The sequence below is a fragment of the Miniopterus natalensis genome, chromosome 10, assembly GCF_054644295.1.
Source record: "Miniopterus natalensis isolate mMinNat1 chromosome 10, mMinNat1.hap1, whole genome shotgun sequence".
Lineage (NCBI taxonomy): Eukaryota > Metazoa > Chordata > Mammalia > Chiroptera > Miniopteridae > Miniopterus > Miniopterus natalensis.
In genome coordinates this window covers 73,007,258-73,029,466 of record NC_142090.1, presented here as the reverse complement: position 1 = coordinate 73,029,466, position 22,209 = coordinate 73,007,258, and the positions used below count along the sequence as shown (strand labels likewise).

The 22,209-nt window shown below is 42.5% G+C and overlaps 2 protein-coding genes and 1 long non-coding RNA gene across 7 annotated transcripts in view; 1 reads left to right on the top strand and 2 right to left on the bottom strand.

Annotated features, from left to right (window-relative positions):
• Positions 1 to 13,488, top strand: part of IGF2BP3 (insulin like growth factor 2 mRNA binding protein 3) — a 91,807-nt gene extending 78,319 nt beyond the window's left edge. For 2 of the 4 annotated variants that reach the window (XM_016217019.2, XM_016217017.2), the window contains 5 exons: positions 6,061 to 6,180; positions 6,752 to 6,826; positions 9,432 to 9,563; positions 10,246 to 10,359; positions 11,223 to 13,488. In XM_016217019.2, the coding sequence (XP_016072505.1) occupies positions 6,061 to 6,180; positions 6,752 to 6,826; positions 9,432 to 9,563; positions 10,246 to 10,359; positions 11,223 to 11,321 (540 nt within the window). In that variant the 3' untranslated portion in view covers positions 11,322 to 13,488. Of the gene's footprint in view, positions 1 to 6,060; positions 6,181 to 6,751; positions 6,827 to 9,431; positions 9,617 to 10,245; positions 10,360 to 11,222 lie in introns of those variants that run through there. The other 2 variants (XM_016217018.2, XM_016217020.2) reach the window with 2 other exon arrangements.
• On the bottom strand, positions 5,679 to 10,515 carry LOC148092294 (uncharacterized). Its single transcript, XR_015715187.1, has 2 exons — positions 9,283 to 10,515; positions 5,679 to 6,962 (listed from the first exon to the last, which is right to left on the bottom strand). It is a non-coding gene; the product is annotated as an uncharacterized LOC148092294 (long non-coding RNA).
• MALSU1 (mitochondrial assembly of ribosomal large subunit 1) lies at positions 13,112 to 21,573 on the bottom strand. 2 transcript variants are annotated; one of them, XR_015715186.1, is made up of 5 exons: positions 21,318 to 21,573; positions 19,869 to 20,047; positions 15,534 to 15,615; positions 13,981 to 14,241; positions 13,112 to 13,860 (listed from the first exon to the last, which is right to left on the bottom strand). XR_015715186.1 is itself a non-coding variant. In XM_016216986.2 (4 exons), exons 1-4 carry the CDS (start codon positions 21,571 to 21,573, stop codon positions 14,054 to 14,056), a joined length of 705 nt encoding a protein of 234 aa, XP_016072472.2. In that variant the 3' UTR covers positions 13,112 to 14,053. The 2 variants fall into 2 exon arrangements, 1 of the variants encoding a protein (XP_016072472.2); XM_016216986.2 differs by having other exon boundaries at positions 13,112 to 14,241.
• Between the last annotated feature and the right edge of the window lie 636 nt (positions 21,574 to 22,209).

Here is a 22,209-nt window from a genome sequence, read left to right as displayed (position 1 = left end):
GAACTATTCTGGAAGAATGTTTACCAGTCTGTGGAGGGTGGACTTAAATGTTGGAAAAGAGTATCTCCTCTCAAGACTAATGCATGGGAGACAATATTTAGGATGAGCACAAACACACCACTCATATATGTGTCTCTGTCTAACTTGTTTGAGGCTTTAAAGTGTAAAGAGAAAACTCACCCCCTTGTCTCTCAACACCTGTCTTTCCAACTCATAGGCACTATCAGGCCAAAACTGTCTGTGGGATGCTGCCATATGTCTGTTTTCATGCTTCTAAATATATTTTGGCATGCTGTATGATCAGGATTAGGTTTGGCTGTGTGTTTGGAATGAAAAAATGTGGTTTAAATGAATTTTCCTTTTTTAAGAGAAGAGTCGAAGGGCAGGTAATCCAAGTAGTTCTGGTAGTAGTTCTGCTGGATCATCTAGGGCTGGCCTTCTGCTGGCTGAGCGTACCATCTCCGCGTCCAGGATGACTGCTTGAGCTCCGGACACTGCCTGAGGATAGCTTTTCACTCCCACTGGTGTTTGCACGAACATTACACCTGGCCACTTCTGCCTGCAAGGGAAACTGAGTCTATAACTAAACAGATGAGCGGATGTCGGGGATGGCTCTGACTCTGCCTGCCTTGGAGTTAGCAGCGCTACACGTTAAAGGAATCTCTCAGCGTGGAAGGGGCGAGGTAAACTTTTAAGGTCTCCCCGCCTATCCACCCCCCTAAAAACAGGAGACTCTAAATTCTAGAGGAGAAAATTCCATGTTCCAATTCCACTCCTGGAGATTATTTTCATCTAATAAAGGGAAAACACCATTTTTAGAGAATTATACTGTCTCTCGATACCAGTGAGGGTAAAACCTACTTCCAAGTAACTGTCAGGTAATTTTCCGGCTTAATGTTTCAGGGAACAAGTCTGTAACAAGTTTTGTTTTAGCCTGCAACTCCACGGGGGAGGAAGACTTAGTTGGAATAGCTTTGCCTTTATTGTATATCAGCAGACTGTTCTTTTCTTAAACCCAGACCTCTAATAAGTGGTCACCACTTTTTGAAACACAAGTAAACTATTGTTTCTAAAAGCGATAGTTAAATTCACCAAAGTTTTCTCTTTTTGCTTACCATTGTTTCTTACAGACCTCGTATTCCCTTTGGCTTTGCTTCGCTTCTTGCTGAACATAATAGTGAAGGCCTGGGAGATGTTTTAAAACCCGGGCTAGAGGAGGAAAGGCCGGCAGGTGCTTGCCCTCAGCGCCCCTGGTCCTCGGCCTGCTCCCTGCCACCGCCTCTCCCCTCGAAGCCCTGTGGGTCAGCGGCAAGTCTCCGCTTTTTCTTTAAATGTATATTGCCTGGCAAGGACTAGGTTTTGATGACTAAATGTTTCAAAGAATCTACTTCTAAGTCCTGCTTCCTCTTTCTTTACGGTTGTTTCCTTTTTTCCTCCCGTTTTCCCACTTCTGCTTTGTAACGTGGAAGTAGAATGGATGTATCTCGCCTTTGGCTAAAGCCCTTGCCTCTGTTCATACCCTTCTTCCTGGAACCGCCAGGTTGATTTTTCCCATAGAGCCAAAGAGTTGGTTCTTCCAGCAGACAAAAAGTCTGTAGTTCCGCCTAGCAGCTGGCTCAGGCAGTACTTGCTTGGCAAACTTCGAGTTTATAAATGACAGGAAATGCTCCTTTCAGAAATGCTCAAACAGTAGGGGAGAGGCCATTGGCAGCTAGTGGGCAGAGCCAGAGCTGGAATTGGCACACAGCATCCCCCACACAGCAGCAGCCATAGCTTGACAGTGTTGGCAGCCTGCTCTGGGGTTGGCAGAAGTTAGCCCGAGTGCTGTTGTCTTAATTTTGGTAGCGCCTCTGGAGTCTTCCCAGAAGTCTCCAAATAATAGCATAATCTTAGAATTGCAAACTTTGTGCTTATGGAAGAGGCAAGGAAGGTGAGCAGTTCCTTAGGTCTTAGCTAGTTTAAGGTGCTCTTTAAGAAACAAAATAGGAGTTGAAAGGGATTTTTGGATCAGATGACTGTTTTCATGGAGTCTCTTAGTCCTTAGGATTTCTTACTATGGGTGCAGCTCTCTTGTCAGGAAACAATTTCAAAGTAAGTAATTCCTTGTACACATTTATTACCTCTTAAGAGGCCTTGGTTACTTGTTATGGGGGAAAGGTTTCTTTGGCCTTTTTTTTTTTTTTTTTTTAAGATTTCAGTATTCTTTTCAGGTCATGGAGTTGAGTAAACTTAATTCCCGTTCCAGACCAAAATCTATTAAGACGGAACAAAGAAACCCAGGAGTATCTATTTGACAAACCCAAGGAAAACACTGGCGTCCTTCCAGGTTCCTGGAGGCTGCTCTCGCTGGCTGGCATGCGTGTCTCCAGGCCTTTGCAATGTCTTAGGTTCTGCTCCCCACAAAGGAAATACACTTAACCTTACTGTTTGCTCTGCCCACGATAGAGGATTAGGAATTGCTCACTGGCAGACTTCACCAGTTATGCAGACTTTCAGTCAAGAAGCTTCGTTTCTTTTGTTTTTCAAGCTGTAACATAGAGTCTGCCAACAAGTCCAAAGGAAGTTTTGCTGATAGGCACCTGGCAGAAGTCCACTGGGAAGCGGCTTGTGTCCCGGGAATGTCCTTCACCTCTGAAGGTTTGGGAAAGGGCTTCAGGATAACACAGTGAACGTTAACTTAAATGTAAAGGATGTGTAACAGAAAGGGTAACGCTGGCGAGTTGTTCAAGCTCCACCTTAGAGTCTTGAATTCACAGGTGGAAGAGGCTTATCGTATCCATTGTTCTGGCTTTTGTTTTGTAAGTAAACATGAAGCTGTCTGCTTATCTGAGGGTCCGAGTCCTGAAAACATGGCTTGCTGCACAGAGCCCCACATTAGATGCTTTGTGCCGGAGAGCTGGTGCAATCACTGTAGCTGGACAGGATGTCTGTGTGAGGTGCCTTATATTCCCAGGGGAGGATTTCCTTGAAAAGTAATTCATGGTCAGGGAGATGCCTGGTGGATGCGGAATTGGAGCAGAGGGAATTGGGCCATGTTCAGAAATGTCTTCATCTAGACATCTGATGAGTCAACTTTTTATTAAGGTGCCAAGAGAACACGTCACCGTCAGTCTAGGCACCACCTCCTGGTGTGCTCGGTCGGCTTCACTCTGGTGCTTTTGTATTTGACAGGTTCCGTTGCTTGTTTCCATCCCCATGCAGAACACTTTTCTGTCTACATACTGGTTCTTTCTGCAGGTCTGTGCTCCTCCTCTGTTAGGTTTTGATCCTTTGGACCCTTCTCTACTAACCACCATTCGTTTTCCAAACTTCACACAACTTTTCTCTTAAATTGATTGAATTTGCTACTTCCTACCTGCCCCCAAATCAACAACACAAACGCATCGATAGCCTTTCCTCACCGTGGTGGGAAGATGCTTTATTTGTTCAGCCTTCGAGGCTCTGGCAGTTTTGATGACAGTTCCTGCCTCCGAGATTTTCTCATAGCAGCGTGGTCTTCAGTATCTTCTTTGCCGGGACACATGCTCAGGCTGTGCCGGCCGGACCTGCACCCTAAGGATGGTGCCTGCTACACTCATCCTCTGAGGACATTCAGAAGTTGCTCTCTGGGATCAGTCACAGGAAAAGTAGTTTTTACTAAGCAAATGGATAGTTTTCTCTCATCGACCTGGTAAATCATGCAACTGATTTCATTTTCCTTCTAATTAGGAAGCTTAGAGCCAGATTTGCGTAATAGCATTTCTGGCTTCATCTTGTCTTTTCTGTTCAGGTCCCTATGCTCTTATTTCTTCACCTCCTTTGTTTTATCTTTCTAGGTTATGTGTACTTTGTAAGCAGCATAAAGTCTTTCTGGAACAAGGCCCAAAAAATTATTATACAGTCATGGCAAAATACAGTGGGACAGATCTGGGCAAGTTACACATTAGATTTAGGCTGATCATTTAAAATGTCTTTATCACTGCTAGACCCCTCTCGCCTAAGAGAAGTATGTAATTCAGCCCTGGCCGGTGCGGCTCAGTAAAGAGCATTGGCCTGCTCACCCAAGGGTCGCGGGTTTTCTGGTCAAGGGCACGTCCCTGAGTTGCAGGTTCGCTCCCCAGCCCCAGTTGGGGTGTGTGCAGGAGGCAACCAATCAATGTGTCTCTCACATTGATGCCCCCCCCCCCCCCCAAATCAGCGGGAAAAACATCCTTGGGTGAGGGTTAACAAAAAAATACACTATTTTAAAAAAGTATGTAATACGGAAGAACGTGATACGGATGTTCTGTGACATAAAATATTTAGCTCCTAGCTTTACTTAAAAAAAAATTGGTTAAGATTAATGTATGAGTTTTAATGTGAGGACCAGAATGACAAAATAGGTGCTAACATTGAACAGTTCGTAGTCAGTGTCAGAATGAATTTGTCCGTCTATCTAGTTATTAAAATTAGATAGGTCTTAAAGTGTCCCTCTGGAATAAATGGTGTATGGTAACTAACTCTGGCAGCTGTGAGGGATAGTGCTTTCCTACAAGTGCCACTGTTCTTATGACTTGGAAATACTGAAGAGTGAAATAATTTTACTTGCTGTCCTTCACTGATGATAGTGACAGTCGTCACCTGACCAAGCTGTGACAGGACAGGCCCCTATTATAAATCTCCGGTCAAGAGTTTAGTGAGAAGGCAGAGTCTGCTGGCGTTTATTCTGAGACTGGTCGTAGCGCTGCAGGAGAAGACTCCGTGAGCTGGCAGCCGTGCTGTGTGTGAGGACATGCTGGGAAAAGGGAACCCCGAAGAAATACCAAGCTATAAAGAATATAGTGCACCCCGTGTACAGATGCTGAAGAAACAAAGCCCAGTGATCGGAGAAAAGCCAGTGGTCTTTGTCAAGAATATTTCCTGGAGTTGAATTTTAGGTTAACTCTTACAGGAAATATGAGGTACATGGTGGAGGCTATAAAGGAACAGACTCTGATAAGCCGAGTTTAGATGACTTTCATTTGTAGAAAACTAGGTGTGGGGCCTAGAATCATTGCTGTATTTCTCATAAGTGTGAAAGGCATGGCTTGAACTAAAATACTCCCCCCCCCCCCCATATTGACTAAATTTATTAGCATGAGAATTTGGAAATATCTGTCAGTTTTAAATGGTCATGTTCTGATACAGCATTTCTATTACATAAAATCTTAGAAGTATTTGTACAAGGGCACAAGATTTGTTTTTAAAGATTTGATTGCAGTATTATATGAATTAGTGAAAAACTGGAAACCAGACTTTCTGAAGATCTTTTTTATTTTTAATCCTCACCTGAGGATATGCTTTTTAAAACTGATTTGAGGGAGGGAGAGAGGAAGACAGCAATGTGAGAGATGCATTGATGGGTTGCCTCGTATGTGCCCTGACCAGGGATCGAACCCAAAACCTTCCGATGCACAGGACGATGCTCCAGCCGAGCCACACTGGCCAGGGCATGTTTGTTTTTATTTTTTAGAGACGGGGAGAGACATGGTTGCCTCCCATAAACGCCCTGACTGGGCAATGAAGCAGCAACCTAGGTATGTGCCCTAACTGGGGATTGAACCCATCTCCAACCAACTGAACCACCCAGCCAGGCTGAAGTGAAGGTCGTTAAAGTAGCATCCTCAGATATAACAAAATAACTGTCAAGTCAAGATGGAGGAATCATGATTTTTTCCCCCTTTTAGTGATGTGGTTATTTTATTGTCATAACTTCATTTACTTGTCAAGAATCTTTCTTGGATATAGTGATGGGGGATCTTTATTTTACACAATCTTGTCCATCTATTCCATTACATTTAAATTTTATAACATTTATATAGCTTTTAAATCTATAAGTTGGTGACTTCCTAAAGTTTAAGAAAATTGTGTACAGAAGCAACGTGCAAATGCTTTCCGGATGCGTAAGATCTTTTCGACCCATTAGGTGAACTGTCAAGTTACTGTGATTGTCCTGAAACCATCTTGATATTCCTGCTGTATGTGATTGGCCCCATCCCTATGCCAACGATAACAGCCTGATGTGTATCCAACAAGCGTGAATGTCCTGTGTTTCTTCCCCAGCAGCAGTCAGAAATGGAGACTGTTCATCTGTTTATCCCAGCCTTATCTGTCGGTGCCATTATCGGCAAGCAGGGGCAGCACATCAAACAGCTCTCTCGCTTTGCAGGAGCTTCTATTAAGGTACTGTTCTGCCAACTGGGGCTGTCCCGGTGCTTTCAATAGTTACAGAAACATGAGTCTTCTTGCCACCTCATAGTTTGAATTGAAGGTGCAGTCTATCCTGAGGTTACGTAGTTTATTTCATATTAATTTTAGTTTATTTCATATGCTACTCCTATAACCATACTTTGGGGGGATTTACCAGTTGTCTTAATTTGTGAACTTAACAGTTTCTTGCACACCCAGGAAGCTTGAGGGGTTCTGATGCATGAGGGCCAAGGACCACACTTTGAGTACCATTGGTATAGTGTTAGGGACACGGACAGTGAAGACACAGACCCAGCTCGCCCTCCGGGTCTGTCAGCTGTGGTCATAGACCAGGTAACTCAACTTCTCCAGCCTTCGGTTTGCCCACATGTGAAGGAGAGGCAGCACCTCATCAGGATGTAGTGAGGACTTGCTGAGGGGGACTATAAATGGACTTTTAACTCCTTCCAGAAGGCTTTCATTCTACATTTCAGTAAGTCACCTGCAAATGTCAGGCTGGTTTGTGTGACCTTTCTATCATAACCCCTTGATGGGTTCGTTCCAGATTGCCCCAGCTGAAGCACCAGATGCGAAGGTGAGGATGGTGATTATCACCGGGCCACCGGAGGCCCAGTTTAAGGTATGTGCTCTAGTCTCCCACAGGTGAAAAACAGATGGATGCGGAGAACACGAATGCCTTCTTTTCGGGAATGCTAACTGGCTTCTCCCTTAGATGTATCTAATACTCAGTAGAAACAATTTCTCGATGGAAAGTCCTAAGACGAAGAATAGAGGAGAGGAACCTTTGAGATCTTGCTTCCCAGCCACTGCGGTCAGTTTGGCTCAAATAAAATCTTATAAAAATTTGTAGAATTGTACACTTGAAAACCTATATAATTTTATTGACCAATGTAACACCAATAGATTCAATTAAAAAACAAAAAAGGAACAGAGTAGAAACATACTCCAGATTACATTTCAAAAGTAAACCAAAGTCGGTGTTGTGATTTGGAGAGTTCTGTCGTGGTTGCTAGATTTGGATTTACTTGACTCCCGAAAGAGAGTTTGCTCAGTGCCTCATTGTCATATGTGAAAGTGAGACCTTAAGACTGAAATTTACAAACTTGCCTGGCTCATATACCTTGGAAAACTTGTTCTCAAATTGTTCTTGTTCCTGTGAAGCCTTGACCTTGGGTTAAAATGCCCCCTTTTCCTCTTACCCTTAGATTAACTTAGCCCTTGTCTGTTGTCTCTCCACAGTCACTCTAACCCTTCAAAGTTTAGGGGTGGTTGTGGCATTTGTCCTGGCGTGAACCACTGCTCATGTTTGTAGGGTTTGGGGGCTGGAATGCCTCACTGTGTAACTGAAAGGTGGTGGAGCTGGGCGATAAAGAGCAGAGACTCAGCAGCCAGGCTGCTAGTTCAACTCCCAGCCCTACTGTTTACCAGCTTGGGACCTTGTGCAAGTTACTTAACCTTCCTCTGGTTAGTTCCGCATCTGTAAAATGGGGATTTGAGGTTTAAACAATATATGTGCTTGGAATAGTGCCTGACACATAGGAAGCACAACATGTGGTGATATTTAGCAGACTCTGGGTGAATCAGACTAAGGCCCCGCCAAATTCTCGAACTCACAAGTACATACCTTTGAGTGTATGATTTTTCCTATAAGACTTATAGTGTCTTTGTCACAGGTATAAGCAACCTCTGAATTCTAAGGAAACTAATGGATCCAAAACCCCTGTCTTGTTCCCACTGCTTGGTAGCTGTGTAATAGGACAGCTCTTAACCTCAAGCCTGAGTTCCCTTAGGAACACTGCCTATACCTCCCCCTACCCCCACACTCTTTTAAACCATCACTGTCTGTGATCTCTCTTTTCAGTGGGCCATTTTTTCACTAAAACTCCATCCCCCTACTTCATTTACAGGAAGAACAGGAAACAAAGGGAGCTGCTTTGAGATGTGGGTGCAGGTTGGCTAGGCTCAAACTCAGGTGAAGAAACTGACTCCCTCACACCAGCCTCGTGGTCCATCCAGGCAGTTCAAATTATAAGTCAGAAATGCTGAAAATTGCTTCCTATCCTGAACCTACGGGGTCAGTCACTTTTAGTTTGAAATCTTAAAGATAAATACAAACATCAATTATTATATGTTCCTTGATGCTAGGCTCTTACTATTTGGTAAGTGGAATTACCATCTTGCAATTTCTATAATGCTTGAATGCTGGGAGAGTCAGTTTGTTTCCCTGTCTCCTCCAGTGCCCACGCTGAACAGGTGCCCTAAGTGGAACATTTAAGAAAAGCTAGAATGCTTAAATCTCATTTATGTGATCAGTGATAATCACAAATGAATTATTTTAGAGATCTAATAAGAGACCACCTAACCATATTTTTTCTTATGAACTCCAGAGCTTGTTTTGGAGGAGGATGTATATCCCCAGTGTCCTTTGTTAACAGCTACATCCGTGGTCTGAGGCTCTGAGAATGAGTGGAATATACACCAAGATGGGTTTTTCTTTTCTGTAATCCCCTAAAATGAGCTAATCATTTCTGCACCAATGAAAACGTGTTAGATGCTTTTGTTTTTGTGGTTTGCCCTGGCAGCTTGTCAAATTAAACCAACTCTGACTTTTTTCCTTTGGTGCAAAGCAGAACAAATCAATGGCTACATCACAGGCAGGGTTTTTGGTACATGACTTCTGGTTGTACGCAGAAGGTGGCAGGATGTGCTGGCTATAAAAATGAGAAGCACATGTTAACTTGCTTTCGTAGCCTTACTATTCAAAGTAGAAACCACCTGGCTACGAGGAAGAAACAGAAACCATTCCTCTCCTGGCACAGCTGGCTCTCTAGTTCTTCCTTAGTCTCTTTTGCTCAGAAAAATACAATTACTTCTTATTGCCTATAGGAGAGGTTTCTCCTTTCTGATGGAGAGCAAAATGGCCATTTGCCCACAAAAGTGATTTTTTAGTGAGGATGACTACTAATTAACTGCCTTTAACTGTTGTCAGAAAAATACGGTTCATTCTTTCATCAATCATTCAATTGCCTTGTCTATGATGCGCAGTTACCGGCAACCTTTCCTAGGGCTTCCTACCTTCTCCATTTCGTATGCGATCTTCAGTCTATCAAATGCAGGCGTATCACTGCAAAGGGCTATTCCAGTGGACTTGGGCCATCTTTACTGTTAATGGACCTTTTGTCTCCTACCCGAACGACACTGATAGCCTATGTTCTCATCTGTAGGCTCAGGGAAGAATTTATGGAAAAATTAAAGAAGAAAACTTTGTTAGTCCTAAAGAGGAGGTGAAACTTGAAGCTCATATCAGAGTGCCATCCTTTGCTGCTGGCAGAGTTATTGGAAAAGGAGGCAAAACGGCAAGTACTTCAGCAAAACCTGTGCAGTGGTATGAAAGGGAGAGCATTGAAAGGTACTTAGGAGTTCCAAGCCCCTGAATTTTGGCTAATTTGTAAAAAGCAGGACCATCTGGGCCAAGGTTTGGAGAAGACTGCCTTTTGTTCCTCCTGAGTGTTGGTGTCAGCTACTGGAGAAAGTAATGCCTCTCTTTCAGACCACTTTGTGTGAGAAAACTCTCGTTTATAAGGGGCATTTAGCATTTTTTCTGTTGACATAACCCAGCTTTTAATTTTTATTGTATGAAGAATGACATGAGAAAAAATTTTTAAATTTCATCTACCTTTATAACTTGTACCTCTATAACAAAAAAGCAAATGACCTCCAGTTTTTCTTTTACACATGCAACTGCTAAATCATCTTCAAAGCTATACAGTTTTGAAGTGAATGAGAGTGTACACTTCGGAAGTAGACTTTCTGGGTTTGAATCTGTTCCCTGCCATCCACTTGTGTGTAACTTTGGGCAAGTCAGTTTCTTTGTCTAAGCTTTAGTTTCCATTGTCTTGCAATGGGGACATATTAATAACTGGACAGAACCATTAGTGGATTAGATGAAATCTGTAAAGGCAGAGCTAGTGTTTGGTACATAGTAAGTGCGTGGGAAATGGTAAGTAAAAAACAACATGACTTGTATTTCTTTTTCAGGTGAATGAGCTCCAGAATTTGTCTAGTGCAGAAGTTGTTGTCCCTCGTGACCAGACGCCCGATGAGAATGATCAGGTGGTGGTCAAAATAACTGGTCACTTCTACGCTTGCCAGGCAAGTGGGCGCAGACACGATGAGCAGGCTCTTCTGCTTTTTCCCAAATGGAAGCAATTTTCCTGTGGGTGCCCCCACCTCATATAAATACTTAAGGTTGTTTAGTACCAAACACTTAAAATTTTTTTTTAAATACATTTTTTTTAGATTTATTTTTTTCAAGTGAGTTGGTTTACTTCCATGCGGTATAGAATTTGGGATAGAACAAAGACTGAAGAACACAGTTTGATAGGGCTCTGGGCTGGGTCTATTCTGACCTCACAGCTAAGGTTAAAAAATGGCTGAGTGAGAAGAGCTAAAGAGATGAGCCACTGCATGATGATTTTTACAAAAGTTTATCCTTAAACGTGTAACAGGCTCCAAGACAATACTTCATTCTAGCTAGAGGTGGCAAGAGATGTTATGACAGGGAATCCAGATGTTAAAACAGGAATGGAGTTAAGGATCCCTATTGCCCAGGCACAAGGACCAGCTCACTTTTTGCCAGATTTCCTAGTTCCACCAGGGCCCCTTCCCTGTGGCCTTTTGCTCTTAGTTTCTGTTGTCTTCTGTGTGAATGCCTCACCTTCCTTGTCCATCTCCTTGGCCTGCTTCTTGCCACCCTTTCCCCAGACCCTGCCACTGGCAGCTGAGCTCTCTGTCCCACCCCTGAGCCTGTGCCTCCAGGCGGGCCCACTGATTCTAGTGCCAAACGGCTTAATCCCCCTTTTAGCAGGTGATCTTGGCTATCCACTAGCAAACTAATTAGTATGTATAATTAATCTTTGAATAAACTTTTATTTGAAGTTTTTGAAATGGAAAAATAAAACAACTTTTAGTAACCTTTGACCAGGTAGAAATTTCAAAGCTCTCTCCTTTTGCAGGTTGCCCAGAGGAAAATTCAGGAAATTCTGACTCAGGTAAAGCAGCACCAACAGCAGAAAGCTCTGCAAAGTGGACCACTTCAGTCAAGACGGAAGTAAAGGCTCAGGAAACAGCCCACCACAGAGGCAGATGCCTAACCAAAGACAGATTGCTTAACCAACAGACGGGCGGCTGAACCCTATCCAGAATCACATGCACAAGTTTTTACCTAGCCAGTTGTTTCTGAGGACCAGGCAACTTTCGAACTCCTGTCTCTGTGAGAATGTATACTTTATGCTCTCTGAAATGTATGACACCCAGCTTTAAAAAAAAAAAAAAAAATAAGGGGGAGGAAAAGAGGACTCTGCACTTCCCTTCTGTTGTATTCTCGGTATAACAAATATTCTAATTTTTCTTAATATTCCCCTATAATGCAAGAAATTGGCTTAATGATGCACTCACTAAATTCATCAAATAAATAGATTGCTCCTAAGTCAAAATAGAATTATTACAGGAACTTAAATGTTAAGGCATCAACATGGAAAAACTGTCTGTTTTATTTTTATCTAACACTAACATGAATAACCTAAGGGAAGTGCTGAATGGTGTTGGCAGGGGTATTAAACGTGCATTTTTACTCAACTACCTCAGGTATTCAGTAATGCAATGAAAGCAAATTTTGTGGTTGTTTTGAAAATTTTATATACTTTATAAAGATAAAAATCCAACTGTTTTTTAAAAAATAAACTTAAAATTTAATTAGCTAACAGGCAAATAACTGAAAAAATTTTACTTCTGGCTGTTGACAGTAAAGCTGGAAAATTAATTTCAGGTTTTTTGAGGCTTTTGACAGTTATTAGTTGGAAAATCCAGTAAATGTCCAATGACATGGAGCAGTGCCTATATTTGGAGAGCAGCAATACCATTTATTTTTTTGTTTATGTTAGGGAGAGTTTTTGATGGTACTAACAGAGCAAAGTGGTCACAGGAAGTTTGGAATGGCTAGTTTAATGGCTTCAGGAGACTTATGTTTTTTTTTAAGTGATTGAGTGCATAATTTCTTTGTGCTTTTGACTATCACTACCTAAAGAAAGTGCGTCAGTGAAGAGATGCAGCCCCTGTGGACTTGAAACTGATTGGCAAAAAGCAAGCCTCAACTTGTCTTACAGGATGCTTAGCTTGCCAATCCACCTCAGAGCAGTTGGTTTACCCTTTGAGCAGACCCCAAAAGAATTGCTTTGCAAAGAACAATGGGGCAGTCAGATGGTGTGACAGTGTTTAAAGGCAATAAAAGGCTATATCTTATATGTGCCAGGCACTGCTATGAGCCTCACTAAGCTGTTTTGAAGATTTTTAAACAAGGATAAATCAAGAAAAATGAAAGGCCACCTAAAATATTACATAGAATGCAACAGGATTCCTGTATTCTGTGCAACCAGTTACTGTAAGAAAAGAATTTTTGAAATGTAATTTGAATGACTGTGAGAAAACTTTTGACCTTTAATACTGAACTCATTTGCCCATTCCATAACTTGATGGCAAAGCCCAGTATGTACAATTATGGGTGTGGGTGGTCTCCGAGGCCACGCTGCTCTCAGAATTGTTTGTGTTGCTTTTGTTCATAAAGTGGTCACAGTCATCATATTACATGGATCTGAAGGACATATATAATAACCCCTTACAAAGTCATTTTGCCTCATTTGTATTTCAGGATGAATTTCTACAGACTAGGTAAGTTTTTCTGATGATCAGCATATCAGACATTTTGAAAATGACTTGAAATGTTTTCCTAAATGTTTTCAGAAAACCAGTTTATTTTGTAGTTTTAGCCAAAAAGTGCCCTTTTTGTCACTGAATTCATCTAGCATTCATAATTCCACCCCACCCCCCAAACAGCGAATTGCTTTAAAAAAAGAAAAAAAAAATCATGGACTGGCTTTGTGGTTGGTTTTTAGGTGAGACGTGCTTATGGCCAGAGCTCTTCCTCAGTATTTGATTTTTCTAATATTTGTTGGTTTGTTTTTTTTAAATACAGATAGGTGCTGCATTTATATCTGCTGGTTTAAATTCTCTCATATTTCACTTCTAGCCTTTTAGTGCAGCAAATCATGTTTTACTTTCAATTAAGCATTGGTAATGGAGTATCTGGTAATAGCTAGGAAATAATTCTGTAACTGAGTTTGTACTCACCGCATATGGATCATTCCTCATTTGTAATGTGCCCCAAATGCAGCTTCATTTTCCAGATACCTTGATGCAGAATAAAGTTTTTCATCATTAGGTGCAGCTTGATGTATAGTTTTATTTTTGATTTTTCAAATAAATGTGGATATAATTTATAAATTTAAACAGATTTTTAGTAATAGTATGTCAATCTTAAGTTAAGCACCAATACCTACTGGTAAATTATTTTCTCCATTCCGTGGTACTTAATTTAAACCTTGATAATATTGTTTGCATATGAACTAAGAACTATATAGGCTTTAAGTAATAGGACCGACCAGTGGGGTAGTTATGGGTCTTTTGCTTTATTTTTTTAAACGTTAGCTATTCCATTCTACATAATACTTACACTTAAGCAAAATTAACTAAAATCTGAGCAGAGACCTCAAGTGAAGTGCAGGGACCAGTGATAACTCCAGGATTTCCTGCTGGGATCTCAGGAACAAAGACAACATATTAAAACTGTAGTTGACGCTCCTTTACCTGCAATTTCCACATCCTGATGTCAGTCAGCATGAGTACCCATAGTCAAATAAGACTTCGACAACAACTTACCAATAAGGTGGGGGTTAGGAGGTATTTTTTAAGAAGGGACTCAATCTCAATGTGAAATGACTAAAACAGTATTTTATTCACATTTGAACTCCACTGGAGTCAGGGATGAAGTGTCATCTTCTATTCCAAGAATGAAATCTTCAGGTAATGTTTCAGGTGCTATCTGAGCTAACTGGTCGTCATAAGAACGTAGGGTCCATAACTTCTCTAGTTCGTAAGTTTCTCTGGTCTCTGGAAGCATCAAATGGATCACCATGCTGCCTGTCAAGGACAGGTAAGAGTTACAAAGAAGCAGCAGTTTGCTGTTATTCTTATCTCACAACCCTCTGATAGTTTATTACTCACAGTATAACTATGAGAACCGCTGTCTGAGTTCCTAAAGTGTGGACCACAGATGAGCACCATCTGGAAACTTGTTAGAAATACAAACTGTGGATCCCAACCAGCAAAATACCACGGAAGTGCTGCTGTGTTTTTTTTCTCAGTGCATCACACAGGAGGTACATGATTTCAATATGTGACATTACTTGACTCAAGTGTTTAACTTCAGCCAAGTGACTAAAGGTGAGGCCCGTCAGTTCTCCAAATGTGTCACATTTCTGCACATGCTGTGAGCAAAGCACTGACTGCCTTTTGTTCTGGACTATCTTTTTAAAGGATGTTTGTATGGCAAACAGTCTCAAAGAGATACTGGCTGTCCGGAGCAAAGGGCAGCTTTGCTTACAGCAGTGGTTTTCAATCAAGGACATTTTTGGTTCTCACAAGAGGGGGAGGGATACTCTTACCCACTCGGTCTCAAATGCTAAGTGACAAAGCTGAGAAACCTTAACTTACAGCCTTGCCAGAAAAAGTATCTTCCACCACAGCAAAAGCAGACCTGCTTCCTGCCCATTACAGACAATGTGGATACCCTAATCTCAGGGTTCCTCTGAGTGTGTGCAGGTCCTATGTTGCTCTATAGAAGCTGGGGCTTAGGGAACCTGGTGCAAAAATGCTGCTGTTGGCTACTACTATTGTGAGTAATAAACTGTCCTTTACCTCCCACCCTGGAATAGTCTAGTCTTTTACCAATATCTATGAAACTGGGTGGCTAACTTGTTAGTTTACAAGTAAGATAAAATCTCAGAGCCCTCTTAGTTCTTGACAGTTCCTGTTTTTTCCTGTTTTTTTCCCCTTTGTAATAAGTACCTGGTAGGGAAATACTTTGAAACTATGTATAGATTAATACCCAGATTTGTTAGGTCTTTTCAAAATTCCAGTCCTTTGCCTGGAATGCCCTTCACCTCGGCTGAATTATTTCAGGCCAAGGTTATGTGTACCCCCAAGCCACCTACCACCAATAAGGGATCTCTCCCATCATCTTTCTGACCTCTTTGGCTCATTAGATACACACCAAGTTAGGTGAGCGTTTAATGTGTGAATATGACTACCTGGGTTACAATGAAACATTTCAAAAATTTTACATGGAAAAACTCAGAAATTTGATCTCAATTCTTTTGCAACTGAAAATAGTTCAAGATTAGCACAATGCCAAATATTTACCAATAACTTACCAAAGTCCACACAGAGCCAGTCATCAGTGTCCTTCCCTTCAATCTTCACATGAGGCTCACTTTTACTTTTTAGGAATTTGTACTGAAAAAGGAGAGATCATATATTAAAGGGAGAAGGGATAAGGAGACCTCTGCTTTAACTGAGGGTCTACTGGTATTTTTTCTTGGTCTTAACTTGGGACCTAGCTTACTCATAACTTAGTGAACTAGTTCCCCCCTAAATCCTTCTGCCCAAACTCTTTTGATAGGGCCACCATATTCAATCCACGGTGTATCTGGTCCTCACCTACATCATTCCTTCTGTCCATCCCAGCTTCCCTTCACTCTCAGGAGAGGCAGATGCTGCCTTCCTGCTTTAAGGTTAGGTCTTCTCAGCCCATCTCAACTACCTCTATGACAGTGTTAATGGGACTTTATTATCCCACGTCTCTATTCCCAGCAGATACACTATTGTCACAGAAAATACACTTTAAGAACTATTACAAGAGACAAAGAAGGACATTAAAAGGGGTAACTAACCAAGATGACAGAACTAGAAACATGCATCAAAAATCAGAACTCCTAAACATATAAAACATTGACAGAATTGAATAAATAGATGGCAACAGTAATATAGGAGACTCACTACACCATTTTCAATAATGGACAGAACAACCAGACAGAAGACTTGAACAACACTACAGAGCAATTGGGCATAACAGACATTAACAAAACATTGCACCCAACAACAGAGTACATATTTTCCTTAAGTGCACATAGAACATTTACCAGAATAGATCATGTTAGGCCACAAAACAAGTCTTAATAAAGTATTTTCTGATCACAATGAAAAGAAACTAGAAAATCCACAAATATGCGGAAATTAACACTTTAAGAAACCAAGAGGTTCAAGAACAAATCACAAGGGGAATTAGAAAATATCTTGAGACAAAACATAACATTCCAAAACGTATGGGATGCAGTGAAACAGTGTCAAGAGGGAAATTTATACCTATAAATACTTATAGGAGAAAAGTCCCCAAATAAAAAATTTACACAAGAACTAGGAAATGAACAAGTTAAAGCTAGCAGAGAGAAGGAAACTGATCACAGAAAATCATAAGGCAAAAATCAATGAAACCAAGATTTGGTTCTTCAGAAAGCAATAAAATTGGCAAATCTTTAGTGGGATTGACTTAAAAAAAAAAAATAGAAGACCCAAATAACTAAAATCAGGAACAATTCAGGGGACATTATGATCAATTTTAGAGAAGGAAAAAAGGGTTATACTACTACCATAAATGATTGTATACCAACAAACTGGATAACCTCAATGAAATGAATTCCTAGAAACAACCAAGATTGAATTAGGAAGAAATAGAAAACCTAAATAGACCTATTCAGTAATGGTAACAGGACTAAATCAGTAATCAAAAACGTCTCAACACAATATCAATTTTGTAAAAAAGGGAACCGGGGGGTGGGACGGGGACGGGACTCCCAACAAAGAAAAGCCCTGGACCAGATAGCTTCACTGGTGAATTCTACCACAAATTTAAACTAAAGCCAACACAGATTCTTCTCAAACTCTTCCAACAAAATTTAAGAGAAGGGAACACTTCCTAACTATGACCTTAGCATTACCCTAACACCAAAGCCAAAGACCTCTAGGAAACTACAGACCAGAATCCCTGATGAATACTGATACAAAAGTCTTAAACAAAATGCCACCGACGAGCAGACCAATTCAGTAGCATTGAAAAATACAGGGTGTGTGTACACACTGTAACAGCTGATAGCTCAATTTTGAAAATAAAATGTAGTTTAATAAACACTGCCTTTATATTCAAAGTGTGTGTGTACATTTTGGGGGGATACCCTATATATACACAACCTATACATACACAAGTGGGATTTATTCCTGGAATGTAAAGATGGTTCCACATGAAAAAATGTAATAAACCACATAAATAAAATGAGGGACAAAACCATAGGACCATCTCAAATTTATGCAAAAAAAGCATTTGACAAAATTCAACATCCTTTCATGATACACTCAACAAACTAAATGAAAAGAAACTATCTCAAGATGATAAAAGCCCACAGCTATATCACATTCAATGGTGAAAGACTAAGCTTTTCCTCTAAGATTAGAAACAATGCCCACTTTCACCCCATCATTCAGAACCACCTGAAATCTAGATAAATGGAAGTCTTACAAAGGATTTAAAGAAGAAGCCACATGGAGACTAGTAGGAGGGGTGGAGATGTGGAATGGGCTGGTCCCACATCCACATGTGGCAGATAATCAGGAGGGATATCTTGGCTGCAGATGTTCCTGAGGAGTGAGGGGTCAGCCGCACAACAGGCCTCCAAACCCAGGGTTCCAGTGCCAAGAAAACAAGTCTCCCATAACTTCTGAAACCAGTGGGGATTGTGGCTGAGTGAGACAAAGGGCTGCTGGAGTCCTAGGCAGTTCCTCTTCAAGGGCCCACACACAGACTTAGGCCTCTACCAGACTTACTCCGATTCATTCCCTCTGAGCTCCAGCACTTGGGGCAGCAGTTTGAAAGGCACCAGGGAAAGACAGGGAGGAACTGAATTGTCTGGCATCAAGGCAAGAGCTGGAGGGGCAGAACACGGCCTCTGCCAGACGAAAGTGTTGGCAGAGGCCACTGTTCCTTTTCTGAGATGACCGCTCCCCTCCCCCCTTCCCACAGAGCCAGCAGGCAGGTGCCATACCCAAGCTTCCTAGACAAGAAAAGCTAAAGGAGTTCATCACCACCAAACCAGTATTACACAAAATGTTAAAGGGTCTTTAAGGAGGAGGGGAAAAAGACAAAAAACATGAACAATAAAATGCAATAAATACATATATCTACAATTGAACCTAAAAAACAAAATAAATGAACAAGCAGAACAGAAACAGACTCAATAGATACAGAACTGAAGGTTGCCAGAAGTGAGAGAGGTGGGGAGATAGGCAAAAAAAGTGAAGGGAATTAAGAAGTAAAAACTGCCAGTTATAAAATTAGTCATGGGGATGTAAAATACAACACAGGGAATATAGTCAATAACACTGTAATAATTATGTATGGTGCCAGAAGGGTGCTAGACTTATGGTGATCACTTCTTAAGGTATATAAATGTCTAATCAATATGTTGTATACCTGAAACTAATACAATTTGTATGTCAACTATAATTAAAAAATAAATTTTTAAAAAGCTGGGACATGAACAGATATTTCTATAGTTGTGTTTATAGTAGCATTATTCATAATAGCCCAAAGGGGGAAGAAACCCAATGTCCATCAATGGATGAACAGATAAAATATGGTATGCACATGTAATAAAATATTATGACATATGCTCAAGATGGATAAACCTTGAAAACATTATGCTAAGTGACATAGCCAGTCACAAAGAAACCCCACAAAACACGAACAGGGTATTATTTCACTCATATGAGGTACTTAATCAAATTTACAGAGACAGAAAGCAGAATGGTGATTGCCAGGGGAATGGGCAGTTACTGTTCAATGTGTACGGGCACCAAGGCTATTTTCAGCCCCCTTTTAATTTTACCAACCTTCTCTAGGCAATTCCAGCTATTCGCTTGGTCTTAACTGTCCCTTCTCTGACCAATTTTCAACAAGGTGAGAGAGATGTTTCCCTGTAAAGTGGTATCAGGTAAAGGCCACCATGTTCCTATTCTTCACTCTGGTTTGGAGCGAGTCCAGCTGGAAATGAACTGCCTTCCCTTTCCTCAGCTGTGACCTCAGAGGGCAAGGACTAAATCCTGTCTTCTCCACACCCAGCACCTCGCTGGGGAACACCGGACATGCTCAAACGTTTAAATTCGACTCTAGGTCAGCACTGTCCAACAGAACTTTTTGCAATTGTGGAAATGTCTTATAGTTGTGCTGTCCACTATGGTAGCCATTAGTCACATGTGGCTATGGAGCACCCGAAATCTGGCCTAGTACAATTGGAGAACTGAATTTTAAATTTTAATTTATAATTAAATAGCCGCATGTGGCTAATGGCTACTATATTGGACAGTGCTGCTCTAGAAATCCCTCTGGGTTATAATGTCTTCTTGTCTGCCTCAGGTTATTTTTTAATATATTTTTAAGAGACAATAATTAGAAATACCTTGATTCACTAGGATTGGATATTTGCCCCCGTAACTTTCACTATCAAAGAAAGAATATAAACCGCTCATGCAAATTATGAAAATGTGGGCTTCTTATATAATCTCATTGATGGGTTTACTTTTCATGTGTTGCTCCTCAGCCTAACGAACTGACACTTTCATTCAGTCAACTGTTCCAAAGTGAAAAGAAAGCATCCTACCATTTTCACGATGTAGTAGGCCATGGCATGTAAGTGTCGGGTAGAAGTCCCACTACCAATCACAAAGTAATCTGTATATTTCATTTCTGGAGGAACCTGGATCACACAAATGTCTCTTGCATTTTCTTGCCTCAGAAGTGAAACCAACATATCAATGTCAAACTTGGGACCAGTATGATCTGAAATGCACAAAGATTTGCTTGTGTCAGGTGGCCAAGTAGGAGACAAACATGGTATGCACCCAAAGACGCAACTGACAGTGAAACTGCTCCTCCTGGAGGGTGTTTAGATCTAAAATGTTTTCAAAGACGGTAGGGCCCAGGCCTCCTGGGAGGGGAACCTGGGCAGTGGTTTCATACAGCACTGCTCTCCTACAGGAAGGGTGCCCAGGATACACAGAGCCACCACACATCCTTTGCCATTACCGCATGCAAATGGAACCACACATCAGCAACAAATGACTTTCTGTTAACTAGTACTTGAGGAAATGAGCAATACATACCTCAGACACAGAACTGTTAAAGGAAAACGGCACAAGTTGGGGAGATGGTGCTATCCTGGGGCATATTAAATTGAATCCCAGACATAAAGGGTCACAGAACTAGAATTGTGAGCTGTACGGGCTCTTATTACCTGGTCCACAACCTTCACCTGAGAGATGGAAGAAACTTAGGCCTAGCAGTGTGAGTGAGAGTGTGTGTGTGTGTGTGTGTGTGTGTGTGTGTGTGTGTGTGTGGCCCCAAAGGAAAAAAAAAGAGCGCTAAAAATTTTAAAGCAATTACTTTGAACCCTCAAATTTTTCTTATAAAGCCATTTGGGTTATATAACAACCGTTATCTATGAGATCCTGATTTTCTTTTTTTCCTGTAAAGATTCAGATACTCTGTTCTTCACCTTGAAGTACTAGAGCCTGTAACTTTATAGCTCCTTAACGTTCGGACTCCCAAGGACCTAGCAGTGGCTAGTTCTCTAACACCTTCCCCTCTCGTACACTGGCCTTTCGCAGATGCGATCTATTTACCAAGTCTCAAGTTTCTAAAAACCTCCAGTGATTACAGGACCTTAAATTAGCCCCGTCTCCTATCAGCGCTTCTTACACTCTAGCCCCAGCCCCCGGCTCTTCCTCCGAATCCTCACGCCCCAACCCTCCGGCCAAGGCCATTGCTCGGGACCCTAGGAGGAGTGTGAAGGGGAGTGAGGACGGCGAGGTTGTGCCGCCAAGACGCCTGGCGGTTTGGAGCCGTCACTTCGTCCCTTGGCCTTGCTGTCGCTTCACGGTGAAATGGCAAAGCGGGCGCCAACAACCTTCTAAGTCCCTTCCAGCTCTGGACATGGAGGAGTTTGTGACTCCCAGAAAAATACACAGAGAGGGTTACTCAGAGCCGCCTCAGCTGGGACCGGCTTCCCGCTGCCCGCCGGGGGCCTCAACCGCCCTCCTCACGCCCGTACCTGCCGCGCGGGATTCCGGGGGCCCCTCGCTGGCTGCCTCCTCCGTCCACTCCTCCGGGCCTGGCCCGCCGTGCAGGCCGCGCGCACCGGCGGGCGGCAGCCAGGCCCGGCCGAGCGCTGGTCCCTCGGGAAGCCGCCCCACGGCCAGCAACCGAAGCCGAGACCCAGCGCCGGCCACAGGCCCCGCTCGCGGGGAAAGCGCCCTAAACGCGCGCAGCGTCCAGAGCCGCCGAGCCACACAGCCTCCGAGCCCCATCGCCGTCGCCGCGCGTCGACTACGCGGGGCGGGGCTTAATGCCTCCCGAGCGGCTTCTGCGGCTTTCGATTGGCCAGGTCAATACGGCGCGGCCTGGAAAATTGACGTCAGGGGCGTGGGCGGGGCCAGGGCCCGAAGGCGGGGCCAGGGGCGGAGTCTGAGAGCCCAAGGGGGGTTGTAAGCCGCTCGGGCTCGGGCTCGGGCTCCGGCTCGGGCTCGGTGGGAGTCAGAGGACTAGTAATTGCCCACCTGGCTCTGCCTACGTCACAGTGACGCACGACACCGTCCTTGCCTTCTAAATGCAAACTCCATGAAGGCAGGAATTTTCATTTTGTTTTTGACTCTTCTCTGCGCAGCGCCTAAATCAGGGGGCACTGAATGAGCAGAAGTTGCTGCCTGTTGATGACACTGGCATTAGGGCAGTAATTTTCTACCCACTGCCCATTTCCAAAAAATTATCAAGATCCCCTTGCAAACTGGAAACCCCAGGAGGAAAGCCTGTTACCTCGGCCTGGGCTGGGTGGGAGGTGTAAAGGAGCATTTGGAAAACGTGTGCAGTAGGTTCCCCACGTGCACGTGTTTGTGCCGGTGGGTCGCACGGGGAGAAGAAGGAATGCCAAGGCGCAGTTACCCTAT

What these genes read in the sequence shown, in the direction of transcription:
- MALSU1 (XM_016216986.2), bottom strand. Translation starts at nt 21,573, where the DNA reads ATGGGGCTCGGAGGCTGTGTGGCTCGGCGGCTCTGGACGCTGCGCGCG. An exon ending in CCTACTACATCGTGAAAATG is followed by an intron (nt 15,616 to 19,868) that starts GTAGGATGCTTT and finishes CTCCTTTTTCAG; the next exon opens with TACAAATTCCTAAAAAGTAA. An exon ending in CTGGCTCTGTGTGGACTTTG is followed by an intron (nt 14,242 to 15,533) that starts GTAAGTTATTGG and finishes TGTCCTTGACAG; the next exon opens with GCAGCATGGTGATCCATTTG.